Raw genomic sequence first — 19,070 nt, forward strand, 5'->3', positions numbered from 1 at the left:
CTGCTTCTTTCAGGTTGTTTTTCTCTTAACCAAGCTCACTACAGCCACAAGTAGCCCACTCCTGCTCCCATTTAGACTAGTGGATAAATATGTGACATGGGACAGCAGGAAAGAGCTTGCCAAATGTGTTGCTATTAATTGGTAGTGAAGTAGGTTGGACAGTGTCTCATACAGCATCACTCTGCTTTAGTCAGTATCTGAACAGTGATTTGTTGGAGACAGAAATCCATACTTCGCCAGGAGCTATTGCTGTAAAGTCTCTAAAATAACTTTGGTGTAACACTGGTATGTCATTCCCCGTCTGCTGCTGCCGGAGGCATCAAACTGGAGAGATTTATTAAATTTCAGTATAATCAGTCTTCGGGTACTGACGGTATCTTGCTTGTCCAGACCATACGAGTCTTTTACCTAAATTAAAGCTCCTGCTTCAGTGTACTGTATTAATCACACCATGCACCATTTCTCATCTTAAAATAGTTTCTCAGACTTTTCCAAAGGTATTGTTAGAGCCAAGGACCAGAGCTGATAAATGCGCACTTATCCTCTGCCTCAGGCCATTGAACTGTTGTTCACATTCAATAGAATAAGTAAGAATCCTGCTGCACCTCGCAATCACAGATGGGAGAAAGTCCATGCCCCTCTCCGAGTGTTTGTTACAGATTTTCATTTTGTGTGGGGCACAGTTGGGATGTTTTATCCCTATGTGCTACAGAAGTGTAACTAAGTAAGCTTAGTAACAGCCCACTGCGTGCATTTTCAAACGTGTAAAACAAACATGGCCACAGTTGTGGAGTTATGTTTCAAACACAGACTTCTTTGTTTTTGTCAGAGATTACATTGAAAGAAACAAGACATTTAATTTGAATGCACCTGACCATGAAGAATTACTCTGTGGAAAATAAGCAGCATTTTGCCTTTTTGTTAAGTATTTTAATCTTTTAGCGCGAAAGACCATTTTGTTACACAAAATAAATGTTTTTATTTTTGTTTTGTTTTTTTAGTGGGGAAGTTTTTACTAAATTTGATGTTCACACTAAGCAAAAGACGAAGTTTAATTTGCCAACTGGACAAATCGTTGTAGGAGTGACGACGTTTCTCTGCTCACCCAAGCCGCTTCTTTGGTTCTGGACGTTTTACTGCTTATCCAAGATGCTTCTTCAGTTCTGGTCAGATTGCTGGTGGACACTGCCTTATATCTATCTGAAGAGAAGGGCTAAATATATTGAAACTGTAAACAGCTATTATCTCCAGTTCCAGCCTTAACGACCATCAGACGAAGTGTAATCAGTATTCGGGTACTGACGTCTTCACTCCTACATCGATTTATCCAGTTGAGAGATTTAAACTTCGTCTTTTGCTATGGACCAGACCTGGACGACTGAGGGATTACACAGACATGTTCACACTAAATAATAGTTTTTAAAGAGCCTGCCTGTGTGAGTGTAACTATTGTGCTCATACTTGTTTTTGTGACGACAGCTTTTGGCCTAATTCAAGCTGGCATTTGGGTGACTGTGCTTTAAAAGTGACTCATTTCTCTACCTCCATAGTATCCACACAGAAACACAAAGATTCTTCAAAAATGCTAAATATCATATTTTTATTACATCCTTAGCACCCTGAATCACTGGAACTACTGAGAAGGGAAATGTAGTTTTGATCATACACCATACATTTCACTCCTGTAGGAATAAAATCAGTGTAACAGCTAGTTAAATAATAGCAATCCTCCACCAGTCCCTCCCACTGTCAGAGCAGAACTAACCACAGCCCAGCTTCCAATCAGAGCGCCCTGTGATCCTGATACCTGCCTGTGACTCATCTGCTGTGCCATCATGGGTTGAGGAAGAAATGCCTCAAAGCGTGTTTGAAGAAATGCTGCCAAGCTATTTTAAAATGCACGGCTGACCTTCAAGGAAATAAATCGGACAAGTACATCCCTACTGGCTGCTCCCTGGGCTCTTTCCACAGAGACATGTCTGTAAAGCCTCTCAATGCTGATGGATTGCTTTGTAGTTATGTGGGATGGAAAACAGAAAGATGATTATGAAATACAAATTTCACATTCACAAAAGAACATCAGATGCAAGCGACAAATAATAATTATGTCTCTAGATAAAAACAGTCATTACACATCATCAAACATTTCCATCAACAATCAAATAGCATCAACATGAATATTCAAGAATCTGCGGCTAACACTACCTGGACAAGGGGCAGTGTTATTGCAAACCCTTGATTCTCTTAAAGGGCCGGCGCAGTGCGATCCATATGGTGACGCGCATGTTCTTGTTCGCACCTGCGACCCTTGACCGCAAGTTACAGAGCATGAGCTCCACTGGGACCACTCCTCTGCACCTGATTCACCTGTGTGGGAGAAGTGACACTAGTTAAATGCAGCAATATGCTCCAGAAGGGGCGGGGCTAAAGAAGGCGGGGTTACAGGACAAGTGCGCCAGATTTGGGAAGGTTACAAAGTAAGGACCAGATGGACTGCTGTGATTGGCTGTTAATATAGCGGTCTTTTGAGTGATTCAACAGACCCTTTTACTACTTCAGATAACTTGCTTTGACATTTTATGATCTACTAATCAAATAAGTGAGGTTGTATTGTTATCTTTATCAGTATTGTTACCATTTAATATCTACAGTGTCTTTAGCACAAACTTCAGAATCATTATCCAAACAGACCAGTCACAGTTGAACGTCTGTCCGACCCATACTTGATAGTATCAATATTTTGAGGATAAATTGGGGTGAGTTTAGGACAGGAACACTGCTTCACACACTGGAGTGTCCTCTCTATGATCTTACATAAAATCGGTATTGGCAATATTTAGCTGTGGATAATAAATTATTCAGAATATACATGAGAAACTTCAGTGCAATAGTCACAGATTTACAAATATAAATTTACAATCTCACCCCCCAAAAAAAAAATTAAAGCTACATTTATGCAAAGATCATAGAGAAGACATTAATAATAAAGGACCACTCTGGGTTATCTAACTATTTTGTTTTAAGTCATGCATTTTTAGTGAAGCCCAACAAAAGGAATTACCATAAGCAAACAAGAAGAAATGAAGACATGCAGAAAGAAAGAAAATTGTGACTTTAATGGGTGTTAGTAGAAAAGTGGAGAGGGATGGATTTCAATGCACCGCATGGGGTTGCCTTGACAACTGCAAAGTATATTTTAGACAGTGGTTTTCCCAATCATTTTCAGATCAATCCTAACCTGGCAGTTCCCAGCTTCCCAGCAGAGAGGGAAAAGGGACTTACTCAATATTCATCATTGATTCGCAGCCATTTGTATGTGACTCTAAGCTGCTGTTATGTTTTTAAGAGTTAGTTAAAAAATATAGTAAAATAAAAATAAAAATGACACTGACATTTGTCCACGGTCTTTGTAAGCAAAAATGACCTCTACATTAGTAAAGATAATAACTGCTTTTTCTGATCTTCAAATGCCAAATATCAAAAAGCCATGAAATGTCAAATTGGCTGCGTATTAAGCAGAAGCAGTTGGTAATTTTCAAAACTGAATGAAAAAAAACGAAATTTTTGATGAAAAGGTGAGATTTCTAGATTACCACGTGAAATTACAGCTGTTAGACTTTGTAAAGTGTTCTGTGGTTTTTGTGCATAGAGCTCTAATTTGACATAATGGGAAGTATAATTCATATTGCAGCTCTGAATACATTTGAAAACATCTGATTATATTCAAATGGAGTGCCATGTCATTTATATGGAAGGACACATACTGTTCTGTATCTTCCGGCCAAATGGGGATCTAAGCCTTGCTCTTTTAATTTTGCACATCATAAACTAGACCAAAGGGTGGATCAATTTGTTAAATGAGGCAGCACAAGGGAGGGTAAATCGTGTGAGAATGAAGGGAAAAAAGCACCGCGACTCAGACGAGGGAAAAAACATACAGAAATTGCAACAAAATGGAGTGATGCTGTTAGTAATAGTAGTGAATGGCAACTCAAGTAGAAATGGGTGGAGCTTTCAAACAATGAATTATTTGGGACAACATGAAATGATTCCCAAAAGCGAGAAAAAAAAAAAAAAAAAAGACACAGTATCTTAATCCCAGAAATAATAAGGTAAAAGATAATACATGTATTTTAATTTACTGGATTTGACACTTACTTAAGCCACATTTTAATAATTATTATTCCTTAAGGGTGCTAGCTATCAGTCTGACATTTGCTATCAAGTGCATATTCCTTATTTGGCTTAAAGGGGATGGGGTTTTTCATCATATTTAATTTATCACGCCTTGAAGCGAATGATTAAGTACATCTGGACCTAAGTTTGAAGCTAACCTTTTTAATTAATGCTTTATAGATATGTATAAAATAGTGTTCACTTGCCAAATCTCTATGCAATAGTAAAACAAACACCAAAATACAATAGAAATTTGTCCTTCCGGTGTCATGGTGGCAGAAGAGTGCAAAACATTTCCACTTAAAAAGGTGCAAGTACAAGAAGAGAGAGCATGCATGATGAAGAAATTAAGTTTAGATAACAAAGAAAGATAATAATAATAATAACTATAGTATTACCAGTTTGTGCCATAAATTTAGCAGAATCAGCCTTCTCCTGCAGTGCCTTTGTGTCATGTACTGATCTTGGCCGCTGACTTTTTACTGTATGCTCTCCGATCATTCCATATTCTATGGGACAAAATACAGGATATGAATGCTAAGACTTAAACAGACTCCAAAATTATTATTATTACATAGGAAGATATTGATTTGTCTTGATATTTGAGGCAATGGCTACTGAAACAAAGAACACACATTTACTGTCTAATAGAACAATGCAACGGGTTTATAAAGGGTGAGCTGTATTAATCGTCCTTTGAATTCACATTGTAAAAAACACATGAGTAAAAACATGCAGGTAGAAACTATTTATGTTTTTTATTTGTTGTAGGAACAGACCAGCAGCACCGCCCCTCCCCACCCACCTGCATGCCCGAGGGTAAAAAAATAAAAATAAAACAAAAGTAAAATGTGTGTAAGCCATCAGAGAAGCCACAGAGGAGGGGGTCATGGACAGAACATGCTATTGATCCACAAATCCTGCCGCCCTTCTTTTGAGTAGTCTCTTCAAAGTTGGCTAAACCAGACAAATGTATTCCGAGCTGTATTTTTGTACAGTGCATGCCCTCTTTGCTTCCCATACAGGGTCAAAGAGACAATGATGTTCTGATGCCACACTGGAGAAAGTGATGCAAGCAGAAGTTTCTTGAATTTTAATGAACTTTAAGTATTCATTTGCCGAAGAAGCTAATGCTAAACTGTTGCAATTGTATAGCAAGCATTACTTTTGGCAGTGTGGTCCCAATGAGGTGGTTTTTGTTCAAATAGGCGATGTGGGTGATGCACCAACAGAGTCACACAAAGCTTATGTTAGTACATAGGACAATACATCAGCCATTGACAAGGAAAAAGTTCTTTCATGATGATTAGCGCCTGTATTTTGTATGTGAAAGCTCAAAATGAAGTCTTCAGTAACTGTGTACTGTGTTTATTCGGGTAAAAATCCACTACCGCTCCAGATAAAAATGAACTGAAAACTGATTTGCTTGAATTTTCTCTATATACATGATGTAATTAAAGTTATGTTCTTGAGTGATCTACACCTATACAGTCATTGCAATTAATCCAAAATATAAAGAAGGACTTAACTGGACTAAACCAAGACCAAACCGGGACTCAAAGTGGACTAAACCAGATCAAAATTATACAGAAAAAATACTTAAATAAAGAAGAATTATGGTTTTCAAGTGGACGACGATGCAGTTTTTTCTAGTACTGTATACAAAATAAATAAATATATACAAATTCGGATCCTGTTGAGCCTAATTAAAAGAGAAAGATGTCATGGCCACTGAGCTACAAAGGGCAGCAGGTAAGAACAACATCTCATCCTCTGACGCCTATTGGGATGATCACAGTCACAGCTAACAAGCCTGAGCGGCGTGTGGAAAGGTCACATGTTACGTCTGTTTTGTTCACTTTAAGAGAAAAGGAGCGGGGAGGGAGGGGGGTATCAGGACTAAGGGGCGTGAGGGTCTACTGATGGCCTCGGATAAACAGCAGGAGCCTATTCTAACTCCCAGTCACGCAAAAGGCTAACTACCACTGAACCTCTCACCTCCTGTTATCTGACAATGTTTCATGTGCTATGTCCTGCGGTGCGTTTGATAGCACTACGGACCCACGGCGGCACGCATTAAATGGATGATCTGACAAGTGAAACAAAACATAATTTACAATTAGAGTTTAAAAGACATGGCTATAAACACGTGACATGTTTGGCACCATATAACTACTTCCTAATTCAAGGCTCTATAACAAAGGTTTATTTATTGAAAAATCTGTAATAGCCAGGCAATATTTTTTCTATTTATTCATTTTATTATTACATATTTTAGGGTTTAGGGCAAAATGGAAAAACAAAACAAAAACACTCACAGATTTTTGAGGTATTTTTGAATTTTAATCAAAAAATCTACTATTTATCTTTCCAAGGCAGAAAAAGTGCCTGTAGAGGTCTTCTAAATAGTCCTCGTTTCTTTAGTGTGTGTGTTTTAGGAATTGGCGTTTTATCTTTTCAGATCAAGCTATGATTTCCTGTAAAGTTAGCAGACTTCCACGTATGCCCTTTAGATACACCCCCATAATGATCTTTGAAATGTCTCCACAGCCCTTCTGTTGTGATGTCAGCCCTGCAGTCAGCCACACATGATGGTGCGTCACCCGCTTCAGCACAAGTGTTTTAATCACGCTGTATTCATCAGTCTTACGATGCCGTCGGAGGAGAAAATATCTCTGGAGCAGATTTCAAGCAAACACATCTCAGCCTAAAGGTAGAGAGTGCAGAAGAAGACACGCTGACAACAAGCCTGACTCTTTAACTACTTGGATGGTATTCATGCCTGTAGCCATAGTATATCACAGTAAACATGAGAGACAAAGCAGAGTTTTAATAACTGAGGCAGGCGCTCAGAGTCATTTGTCAGAGCAGCCCAAAACAATGTGTCTTCACTGTATTACATGGCAGGAAATACAGAGGAAGCTTGTACTGTGTCATCATTTAAACCCATTTGAGTTTTGTCAGATTTTATGGTTGTTGTTTTGCAAAATATTTACTAAATGTTTTTGTATTTTAGCTGAAAAAGATAGCTTTTTTCTCTCTGCAGATCTTTCTGAGGTCACATACAATCATTTGCGTCATATAATCCTATTCTTAGCAGCCTCTAATCAACTAACATTATGAAACAATGTGATATTTAATTTGATAAAAGCACTGTGTCTAACGGTCTGTTAGACAAAATGCTTATTTTGCAGAAGAATGTTGTGCTTTTTGAGTTAAATACACACTATTATTTTTGTTGCTTATGAGGCTGCATTTAAGACCTTAACCTGGAATATTGTCAGATTGATAAAAAAATAAAAAATAAAAAGTCAATGCCCAGATACTAATAAGATAAGATAAGATATGCCGGAAATTCCAGAAATCAATACCAAAACTATCATCAGAGCTAAATACTGCAGTATCACATGGTCTTCAACCCAACCAGTATAAGACTACATGGTTATATTAAAGAAACTACTATTATTTGTGTTGAAAATTACATTACGTACAACTGTATAAATAATTGTGTTTTTTATTATCATTATTGTATCAACATTGGTAGTGAGTATCAAGTAATTTCCGTATTACTAAAATCAAGTTATACTACTACTTACGGTTGTAGTCATAATGTAATGGCTGATCTGTGCATTCCCTCTATCCTTCCTTATATCCAATTCATTTTCTGACTTCAACTATAAAACCTGTACCACGAGCTGTAGTTGAGTTCTTGCTTTTTCCTCTAAACGATAAAACAAGATCTTGAAAGAAACAGTACGTCAATAGATTTTCATGCACTAATTCTATCCTTTACATACAGATTTCAAACAACAACACGCACTGGCCAGATTAGGATATATAAACGATAGAGTGAAAACTGCTTGAAAAAGTGGACTTATTTGCAACACTGAATGTCTTGCTCTACATGTAGAACGTTATGATTACAGTGACTCATGATGCATTATTGATACATGGAGAAACATAGGACATTAACAATTTAGAGAGTGGAGTATCTTCCAGTCAGGCCATGCAGAAATTACAGGGTCACTATATATGCTTTATGAATTATGTTTTACTGAAAGGTTTGATAGAACAGCATTCATGCAAAAATGAAGTACAGTTAAGTATAGGTAAGAAAGTATAAAGTATGCCATTGAGAAATATTCCAAAAGATAAAATTGGTATGCAAAGGACCAGTTATTTGGCGTAGGTCTACACTGTTTCTGCTGTTTCCTGCTAGTGTAACTTTATGTAAGTTCATTGTTTGTTCATATCCGAGCACACACTGTACCTCTAAAATTGTTCAATCAAAGTATTGGTCATTCTAACTTTCCTCTGCATGTTTTTTCTGTTCACAAGTTTTTAGAAAGTTGTGAAATTATGTGTGAGAATGACTGAGCGCGTGACGATATTTTCAGTTCTAATTCATAACATTAGGTTTAGCTAGAAGTACCTGACCAAAATGTTCCTGTATGACTCAGACTACCTCTCTCCTCCATTTCAGACCTAATCCTGTGGACATTGGAGATAGGCTACTTGTTCCAATCAGCTTTTAAAAGTGGATCTCTGGGGACAGACTGGGTGACTGCAGAGAGAAGAGGTAATATTTGGCCAGCAAAATGTGGGCTCTCATAACAAGGCTGCGGGCTGTGACCTCCAGGTGACACTCAATGAGGGTTGGACAGAGAGGCTGATCGTCACAGACACACAGTCACCAGTGTCAGATGAGTGCAAACATGGAACTCCCAATCAACCGCTGCACACAAACTCACAAAGATATATCAAAACATTCATTTACATACAGAAAAAACAAGGTCAGATAAGGGAAACATTTTGTATAGAAGGTGTATGTAACTTTATATTCAATAGATCTTAAAGGCTTCAACCCAAAATAGAGGTATCGAAAATATCTTCACAAGTGAGAGATACTATTGGTCAATGATTGGCAGAGGTTACTAAGAAGAACTTTAAAATTGTTTCTTGGGTCACACACTGATGGATCGATTAGGCCACAGCAGCCCCGGGGCAGAGTGAGATGTAACACCTCTCAAATATCTGTGCTACTGACAGTTAACAAACCTGATGTTCAATGGTCCAGTTAGTGGCTAATATCTCTACCCCATGAGATTGTGGCTTCCCTCTAGATTCAAAGCTTTTCTGACCCATCACTGGTCATCAAGCTTAATTAGAGGCTACATTTACAAAGAGATCCATCGTTGGATTAATTACTGTCCCACATTGTTCTCTGTGCAGTACACATAGCACGCAAATAGAGACAGTGAACAATCAAAGTCTGCTGAAGTTCCCCGGGTGTGTGACCTTTGTCGTCAGAGCCTTTGATCCACTGCATGTGGGGAATTTAAAAGCTTAAGCACCAGCGCAGATCACAGCTGTGGAGAGCCCACTGGAAGACATTTCATTTCCAGGTCCATCCGCAGCCGCGCCAACACGTTCCATGTGTAATTTTATTGAAAGGCAGTAAAAGCCGGCCCCGTGTCCAATGACTGATGTGTCTAACCTTGCATGAAATGAGCCTTTACTGGGAGGCCCCAGTGAGCTGCTCCTATCAGGGGTGCAGAGCTGCGCTCGCCGGTCTCCTCCTGCTCCTGCCTGACCGACTGACTGTCACAAATGTAGCCCTTAATGAGAGCCACTTCATTACCACTGCACTTTGAAGAAGAGAGCAAGTTCCCAAAATAGAGACAGCTTATAGTTCATGCCAGCCATAAGCCGAGGGATATACTTTACACTGAAGCTTGATCAATTTCTCCACAGTCCAGTTCCTCAGACAAAACCAGAGGCAGAACTGTTATTGGTCAAACTACACTGGGATAAAAGGTTAAGTGTAAAAGAAAAAAATACTAATTATCCAAAAATCTAAAAACCCACAGATATGTCCTGGATCTAAACCAAAAAAGTCAAAGCATCACTTCCCAAAAATCTTTAATTATTACTAAAGAAAATTATTGCAAATTGCAAATTATAAACTTTAGATAAACCCTGTAGCCAATACAGCCAGAAAAAATGATTTAACAAAAATATTAAACACACATTCCTTTTATTCAAACTGAAATAATAGTTTTGTGATGTAACGTAGGAAAAGCACATTAGCACAAAAGTGATAACTGATGATGACAAACAGCACTGTGATGATGTGATGATTGTGCACAGTAATAATGAATCTCCTACTCTTTTCAAACTAAAACCTATGCAAATGCCCTATGTGTATCTCCTTACAAACATTAGACAAACCCTTGACTATTAGTGGGACCATATGCCCGCACCAATCAAAAAAACTCAATTAGACCTTCATTAGGAAAACCAGGGGGTTGCACTGAATCAGATACGAATTATGAATTGTCCTCGGAGACGCACAATTATCCGTCACATTCCCGCCGCCATCTGCTTATTTCCTGTTCACTTTCCTAATGAATCCGAGTCCGTCCAAATTAGGATTCTGTGCATCCACCGACGCACCTTCAGTCAAGGCTTATCCATAGTTTAAAAACACAAACTGGACCTTTGAGAGAGTTTTTTGTAACGAGCAATGCGAGAAGGGGAGAGGGTTTCTTATACATTGATAATTACAGTGAATGCCAAATCACGCAGGGCCATCTATCGAGCAGTACCTCCCAAAGCAACCTAGATGGAGCTGTGACGTTATCAAAGGACTGCATAGAAGAACACTGTTGCTATGTGTGTGCTGCAAGCCGATCCTCTCCTCTTTTCTCTCCCCTTTGCTCGGCCGCTATAGCTTCAGGGAAAATGATTGGTTTCGAGCTATTACAAGTATGATTTAATCTTGATTCTCTCATAAGGGAAAAGGCCAATAAGTGAGATGCAATAATGTTGAAAATCAGGATTAGAGAAAGATGGATCAATTTCCCCAAATACAAAAAAAAACAAAACAAAAACACGATGGTTTTAAAGATTTTTTTTTTTCCTTTATATGAGTGCAGTTTTGCTATAAATAGTAAATCAACCAGCATAAATAAGTAGTTCTTTGTTATCTGGCATCGGCGTGTGAATGCCGCATGATGCTATCGGAAAATGAATCTCCCTACGGCCCAAAAAACGAAGCAACGCCAGCAATGCAGCTTTAAAACTCACAAAAATCACCCAGGCCGTTCTGAGAGCCGAGATGTGGCACTGCGAGGCACCCGTGACTAAAAGTGTGCTGGGGGAGTGAAAAGGGCTACTGTGCGCCGTCAGAAACAGAGATGGGGCTGGATTACTAATGAAAGCAATTCACACAGATAGAACAAGTCAGCTTACATCCCATAATAGGTATAGAAAGACTCCAAAAAAGCTTCAAAAAATCTGGGGCACAACTATTATTCTTAATGTTTGAGATGAAATATTCTCTTTTAAGTCGCAGCCAATAACCTAAAAACACCCCCTCCCAGAAGGATCCTAATCTTGATTTACTACAGCAGCTTTGGGCGTATTATGCTTTGAGCTATGCCTTCAGTAACAGCCAAGATATAAAAAAACAAACATTTTTTCTGAAATTTGAGACCACATTTGCTCTCAAACTAGGCTCTTGTGTCACATGCATCAAATGAATGTAATAAGTTTGCATTTATGTTTTCCTGTCTTGTGTTATTGAGATATGTCCACTCCTTCTATTTTGAAAGGTTTTTACATAATGATCTGCTGGAATTGTTGCCAGTGGAATTTAAACATGGAAATTTGCTTTTAAACTATTCATAAATATATATAAAACATGCAGCAATGGCTGACTGACTGACTTTAATTAAGAATACTTGTAGCTGGATGTGATCTTAGCAGTGTTCCAGCAATACTGACCAACCGCTGTGGTGAATCGTGTGTTATTATTCTTAGGATCTGCCTTACAATTGGATTCACCTTTAGCAGAGGAATACTGGGGAACTACACAGACTGCTCTTGTTGGCAGAGCTACACACACGCACAGAAGAGCCGGGTAGATGACCTGGCACTCCCTCACACAGCCTCCATGCCAACCAATGCATCTGTCAAGTGAGAAACATGACACATTTTTCAGCACCTTTGCATCCACGGCCAATTTTCAAAGAGCATACCTTGTCCTTTTTCAGGAGCCATTTTGCTTGGCATACCAATGCAGTGACCTTCCATTTAATAGAGTCATGCTTTGACGTCCGCAGATATCCCTCACTTAAAACTAAATATATATTCGTAACATTCAGAAAGGGCTGTGAAGTCGTTTGAAAATCACAAACAATAATATTTCACAGGAAGATGTGTAATAAAAATATATGTCCAGTTCGGTTCATAGACAAATCTTGAGCCTTAAGGGTAATAAAGCTAAAAAAGCATCCAAGTAAATATAATGGCAATATTTAGATGACATTTATTCAGCCATCAAATTCATAATGAGCTAATATTTTGTAAACTTATAAAATGTCCTCACAAGGCATGGGACGATTCTGAAGTTTGCTGGTACGATTATCAAGGCCAAAATAATTGTAATAATTATTAACGATAATATCACAATAATTATTATAGTTGTTGAAAAATGTTATGCATATGAATGATTTCTACTTTATGAATAAGTTCTACATTTAAACTGTTACAGACTTTGATGTACTTTGTTATAATTAAAAACAACAGTGCTCCAGAAGAAAACATCAGGGAGAAGTAGTTTTTTTCTGCACGTTCTGGTGATACAATGGCAATGATCTTTGTCGCCGATTATATAAAATGTTCCACAAACGATTATGGTTGACTCTTTTTTATGATGATAAGTTATATTATTGCTTATTGTCTATCCTTAGTCCTGATTCAAAGCATGATATTCTGTTGTTTATTTAAATTTTCGGTACAGATTTGCTGACATTTTCCCCCCTTTTTTCCCATATCGCACATTTACAGTACATACTCTGTAACTGAGAATTAAGAATGCGTTGAGATGGCCACGTTTTGCGGGCAGATAAATCATTGGCAGCAGCCCCTAATGAGACTTTCATAATTCATGTTGTCAGCTCTTGCACAGCACCAATCAGATGAGATCCTGAGCAGAGCCCAAGCCGCTGCCTCCGACTGCCACCCCACATCTATCAGCAGAGGGAACATAGTGTCATACGCAAGTTAGTCATGAGGAAGATGCCTGCAACATGCCCTGTCTTGGCTCATTGGCTGAGCTCATGTTAAAGCAAATATGCTCTCCAAAATAATTACAAGGACACGGTGGCCATGATGAAATGTCCCCAGACAAGAGCAAAAACAGCGGCGCAGACAGCAACAACGCAAGAGGCTTTTCATTGAATTTATTCTGATGCCAAGTTTGGGGCATTGCAGTATGAGCTGATGTGATTCTGTGTGTTTGACAAACAGTGATGATGTAACTGGAACATCGTCAAGCACAAGTGAATTGAATCTTTTAACGCATGAATTTTCTTTACCTGGAAAAAATGTACTTTAAAAAATCCACTGTGGACCTTTTTGCATGACACTGTATAATGTGTGTCTAACAATACTACTAATATTACATTTAAAGAGAATTGATACTGTTTAGATCATCACTATAGCTTTTAGTACGCCTGTCACGATAAGACATTTTGAAGTTCGATATATTGCTGAAGTAAATATAGACGATAAACAATAATACTGCGACTAATTTATGCCACTGACAGTAACAAAAGAGCAGATTTAAACCACAAACACGATTCTAAATGTACAATATTGTTAAAAAATCATGAGCTGCAGTAAATAAACAGCAGAATGAAACACTTTAGTGCTTAATTTGCATCTGTAATGAGCCATAGAAGTTATGTATTCAACCCTCTACAGCTCAGATCTAATATGGCCAAAAAATAACCAAACATGTCCCAGTAGTGCAAAGAAAATATACACATGATAAATACTGACCCCCAAAAAGTTCCAGCTTTCATACTGAACGATAAGTTGGTATAGTAATTATTGAGATAGGCCTAACTTTTAGTGTTAAAAATATATTAGCTTACATCTAGCACGTAGCGTCTTCCTCATAGTGTTACTAATGAGAAGCAGTTTCTAATAGGATAACAGGGTGTAGTAGATAGTTATGGATCTATATTTACAGACACAACCTTTACATTACTACACTACAGGCAGACAGTGCTTTTCTTCTTTTCACAATTGCATTATAGTGTCTATGATACTCATCTCAATAGTATTTGAGCCTCCTTAAAAACAAGATGCTGCTTTCACTAGGGCTTTCAATGAGGAAACACAAAAGAGCGCAGAGTATATATAAATAATCTTAATAATAATAATAATGGCTTACACTTGTAATGCGCTTTTTCAAAGCCTCTCAAAGCGCTACACTATAGTCATTATTCATTCATTTCCACACTTGGTGATGGTAAGCTACTACTGTAGCCACAGCTGCCCTGGGGCAGACTGACGGAAGCGAGGCTGAACTTGGTCTGGGACTCGATCCTCCGACCTTCGGGTTGGGGGACCAACACTCTAACCACTGAGCCACTGTCGCCCCAATTCACCCGAATATGAACCAAACTAAAGGATATTTTTCTTCAACAACTATATTCAAGGTTCAGGCTGTAAAAAAAACCAACAATTCTATTTAGCTAAAATGATCAATTTATTTATGAATGCCTCATACAAGCCATAAAAAGCATTTCTGAACTGTACTTAAAGCTTTCATATCATCAGGGGATGGAAGAACAGCTCTGAAGAGGAGACTCTGTGGGAGACTGGAGCTGTAGTCAAGAGGCAGGGGACTTAACAATGAGCTGTTCTGAGTGTATCCAGGATCATGAAGTGGTTAAGTATCACTGAAATACATGTAGGCAGTTTTGAACATAGCACATGACCTTCTAACAAATGTCACCTGTAGTGTTTCTACAAATGAAAAGTAATATGATTTTGGAAATAAAAAATATTTTCTATTTCTTAGCATGAATTAAGGTAAAGTTCATTTTTACGCAATGATATTTTTTTTCCGTTCAACACATGGATATCACAAAAAGACACATTATTTTTACCCTCCGTGGGTAATTCTGATTCACCGGTTCACCTTGTTCGTGTGAGCCTTGGTGAGGGTTCAAAGTATAATTTCACTTCTAAGGCAAAAGTAACACGATTTCCTCTTTAATTGCTGTAATGAATGGGGTCAATTTTGGGTGTACAAATTTTGCAAGCTTTGAGAAGAAAGGTTGCAGATGTACCCGTGCAAGCTAATTGTCTTAAATTATAATGCTCTTATAGCTGTTTTTAAGGGAGACTTATTACAGTTCGCATCAACAACAACTTTCAATAGCTCATTTCCAAGGGCAGCCAGAGTCAACCAGATGCAAAATGGCATGGCGTGTGTACAAACAGCTGTACAGAGAAGCTTGGCAGGAACAAAACCACCAAAATAACACAGTTTGGGTAAAAAGGAGCATTCATTCATCATCAAAGAAAAGAAATCCTTCACGCTAACGACGCTGCTCCCATTTCCACTTCAGACTGTGACATGCACAAACATGGCCGCCGCGGTCTAGCACACATCTTTTCTGATCTAAGCTGCGTGTTGGAGAGAAAACTGGGTTAATGATACAACTATATCCTTAATGTGACTATGTACTTTATAGGGTTAAAATGTGCATTTATAAAAGGGAAAAATGTGCTTTTATAAAAGGGAAAAATATAGCTTGCATAAAGAAAGTAGGACTTATTTGGGAGACAAGATCCACAAGATTATTTAACACACTGAGAAAAATCTTTTTCGGCTGGACAAAAAATAGTTAATGAGTTTAACGTCTTGAGAAGCTGTAGTTCCAAAAAGCTGGGGCAAAAAATGTGAACTGAACCGAACAATTTATTAATCAGAAATTATGTCATTTAAAAAAAATCTTGATATAAAAATAATATTCCTTCTCTTTGCCTTAAAATAAGCCTTTCCAGCTCCAACTTTGTTTAGCACAAGAGCATCATTTTGTCTGTCAGTCACGTGGACCTGTCACACAAAAGTTACTGTAGGCTCCCTAAAATATACAGTAAGAAAAGCAGCGCCGCTCTGAAGATTTATTAGCATAACGTTCCAACCATGACCTTGTATTCTGCGGTGAGGCATCTTGTTACATTCAAAGGATGTATGCAAAGTCTGTCTATAAGTTTGCTGAATGAGATTGTATAAGTAGCATAAAATTACTTATCAATGATGACTCCTTGTTATACACAGCAGCAGACGCAGTCAAGTGTGACATTAGTATTGAAAATTAATTGGTTTTTAATGTGCATGTCTCCATTGTCTCGCGCCGCATAGCTATGCACCATTACTGTGGTCAATTAGCCATTCAACATCTCACCGTTGGCCAATGTATGGAATTGATTAACACCACAAGCTCAGCCTGCAGTCCTAGCATGTTCAGAATATCAAGTGATTTAGAGAAACTTTTATCAGTTTTAACTAAAAAGACTGCAGAATAATAGCTTCATGCCCATAGGGATCAACAAAAACAGCCAGAGTACTGTCCTTGTGTCGCACAAAGGGCTTGGCTTAAAACAACTGTAAAACAAGCACTCTAGTTAATAATATTAAAACCTCCATTTTAGCTGCCATATCTGTGAGGAAATAAAGTGCTGTCAAGCTGGCTCCTTAGCCTTTTGGGCTGCGATGACATTAAGGATGATTGAAGTGCATTATCCGGGCACACAATGGCGGCTGTCCATAGAGCGGTGCTGCAGAGCTGAGCACAGGAGCACTCAGAGCAGAAGAGCAGGCTGCTGTAAACGCCCCTGACACTGCAGCCCCCCACACCCCCACCCCCCGGGCCCATAGATGCGCCTCAATGGGCCGCCTGACCTATTGTGGCCGCTTCGCTTATTGTCGATGTACCTGTCAGATACACACTCAGAGCTCTGGCTGCCCTACACAAGAACTCAGGAGCTTTAACAAGAGAATAATTATGTGGGATGATATGTCTTCAGCCTATATGTAAAAATGTTTTATGAAATGTGTAATCCCTTAGTCATCCAAGTAGGTCCTATTGCAAAAGAAAATTCAATTCTGTCAACTGGACAAAAGTTTTTAAGAGTGAATATATTTCTGCACTCATCGAAGTTGCTTGTTCAGTTCTGACAGGGTCACTGCCTTATATCTGTCTGAAGGGAGGAGCTAAACTGAAACTAACGCACTCTAGTTGTGTGTGGGGATTCGCAGTTATGACTTGAATATCTTTAAAATGCATCTGGAACTCAGGGCACAGTTGGACACATGATAACGCTGTTTGTAAAGTAGGCTATTAATATTACACATTTATTTTAGCTCATTTATATTTTATAAAAGGCGGATGAGCATATTTTGCTATAACACTTACATCTAGTATGTTCAATGTCATTGCTTCCCTAAGGTGTGAACCAGCACCTGACTCTTCGAGAGAAATTAAGCCACATTGGACAGTGAATTACTCCATTAACAACCACACCACACATTTAAACAAAACCATTTATCTGTCAATGCAAAAAATAAACAAATGCAATAAAAAAAAAAAAGAAAGAAATTCTCTACTGGGATTCTTCAAGGTACGAGGAGATGAATAGACAGTTTTTTTTCAAAAAGAGATGATTGATTATGAAGGGGAAAATATGATATATTTAACCATTCTATCTTCTTATGGCTATTAGTCAATGAAAAATACACACTTTCCTTAGTTCTCTGATTTCAAACAAGCCTTCAACCAGCACTCAATGGTCACATAAATCTACTATATTCAGCCAGTAATTGAATCTCCATGGACCTCCGATGATATAAAAATAGAGGGTAATCAGAGGGCAAAATGTGCAGGCCGTATATTTACTGAAAAAGAGGATGTACAAGTGTGGAATGAAAAGGCACCACTGAAGCCGAGCTATTTCACTATCAATTGTTAAAGGTGGAAAGGCTGTATATGGACATACAAATCACTAGATGAATATAAGAGCATCATAGTAAAAGGAAAATATTTTCAATGTGTAGCTATCAGTAATGAGTGACTGGAAAATGGAAACAAGACCTCGGATATGCTCTACAATACTAGTCTTACGTGGATGTACATCGTAGGTGCATTTTATTAGCTTAGAAGCCAAACATTTGCACAAATTGAATGTATGCATGGCGGTTTATCAGAAGCGGTTTCCACTAAAGATGTGGGCAGCAACACAATGTAAAGGTTAAAGGTCAATGACGTCTGATTGGTTCAGACATCATCTTTCACTTGGCCCTGTTACGGATCGCGGCTTCGGTGGACCTTAGCGTGTGTGGACTGGACAGCACAAAGAAGAAGAAAAACACTGACACACAATCATTCACTGTGGGTTATTAAGATCGACCTCTTCATGAAGTGCAGGCACGTCGTAAGATGGAGGAAGTTGGAGAGAGCCCTGAAGGATGTGCAGACTCTCCATAACTAACTAGTTATTTCAAAAGACAAATGTGTTTTTTGTAAGTAAAATGGAAACCATTGTGAAGAAAGATTTGATAAGAAACAATTTGGGCATAAACACAAACAGGTATTGTGTTGAAACTAAATTGGCAATAAATCTCTTTTGTATTATTTGCTTTTTATTTAAAATAATGAAGGGACGCATGTTTCAAAAGCAGTTATTGGACAAAACAATAACAAAAGATGGCATTTCAGTCTACAATGGCCAAACTATTGTCAAAAGTGTTTAATTTTTCAAAACAGGAACATCTTTGAGATTTCAAAATGGTTGATCGACTGTGCCTTTGTGTTTGCTTGTGCCAATTGCTATTATCTCATTTTGCACACACATTTGTGGATGATTTGTGTGATTCACTCAGATAAACGATGTATACTTTTTATCATATTTTGTGAGATTCGACTGCCTTACAGATGCAGTGACTCACAGAGTAGCGAGTTATATTTATTTTGGTTCATGTTCCATATGCTACCTATTAAAAGAGCAGCCGTGCCCATAACAGATTG

At 38.2% G+C, this 19,070-nt stretch overlaps 1 protein-coding gene across 4 annotated transcripts in view; it reads right to left on the bottom strand.

Annotated features, from left to right (window-relative positions):
- adgrb3 (adhesion G protein-coupled receptor B3) overlaps window positions 1-19,070 on the bottom strand; it is a 115,932-nt gene that overhangs the window by 63,911 nt on the left and 32,951 nt on the right. For all 4 annotated transcript variants that reach the window (XM_055227257.1, XM_033979487.2, XM_033979485.2 and 1 more), the window contains exons 3-4: window positions 4,575-4,685; window positions 2,206-2,367 (exon numbers count right to left, since the gene is read on the bottom strand). In XM_055227257.1, coding sequence (XP_055083232.1) covers window positions 2,206-2,367; window positions 4,575-4,685 — 273 coding nt within the window. The remainder of the gene's footprint in view (window positions 1-2,205; window positions 2,368-4,574; window positions 4,686-19,070) is intronic.

Source organism: Periophthalmus magnuspinnatus, chromosome 15 (assembly GCF_009829125.3).
Source record: "Periophthalmus magnuspinnatus isolate fPerMag1 chromosome 15, fPerMag1.2.pri, whole genome shotgun sequence".
Lineage (NCBI taxonomy): Eukaryota > Metazoa > Chordata > Actinopteri > Gobiiformes > Gobiidae > Periophthalmus > Periophthalmus magnuspinnatus.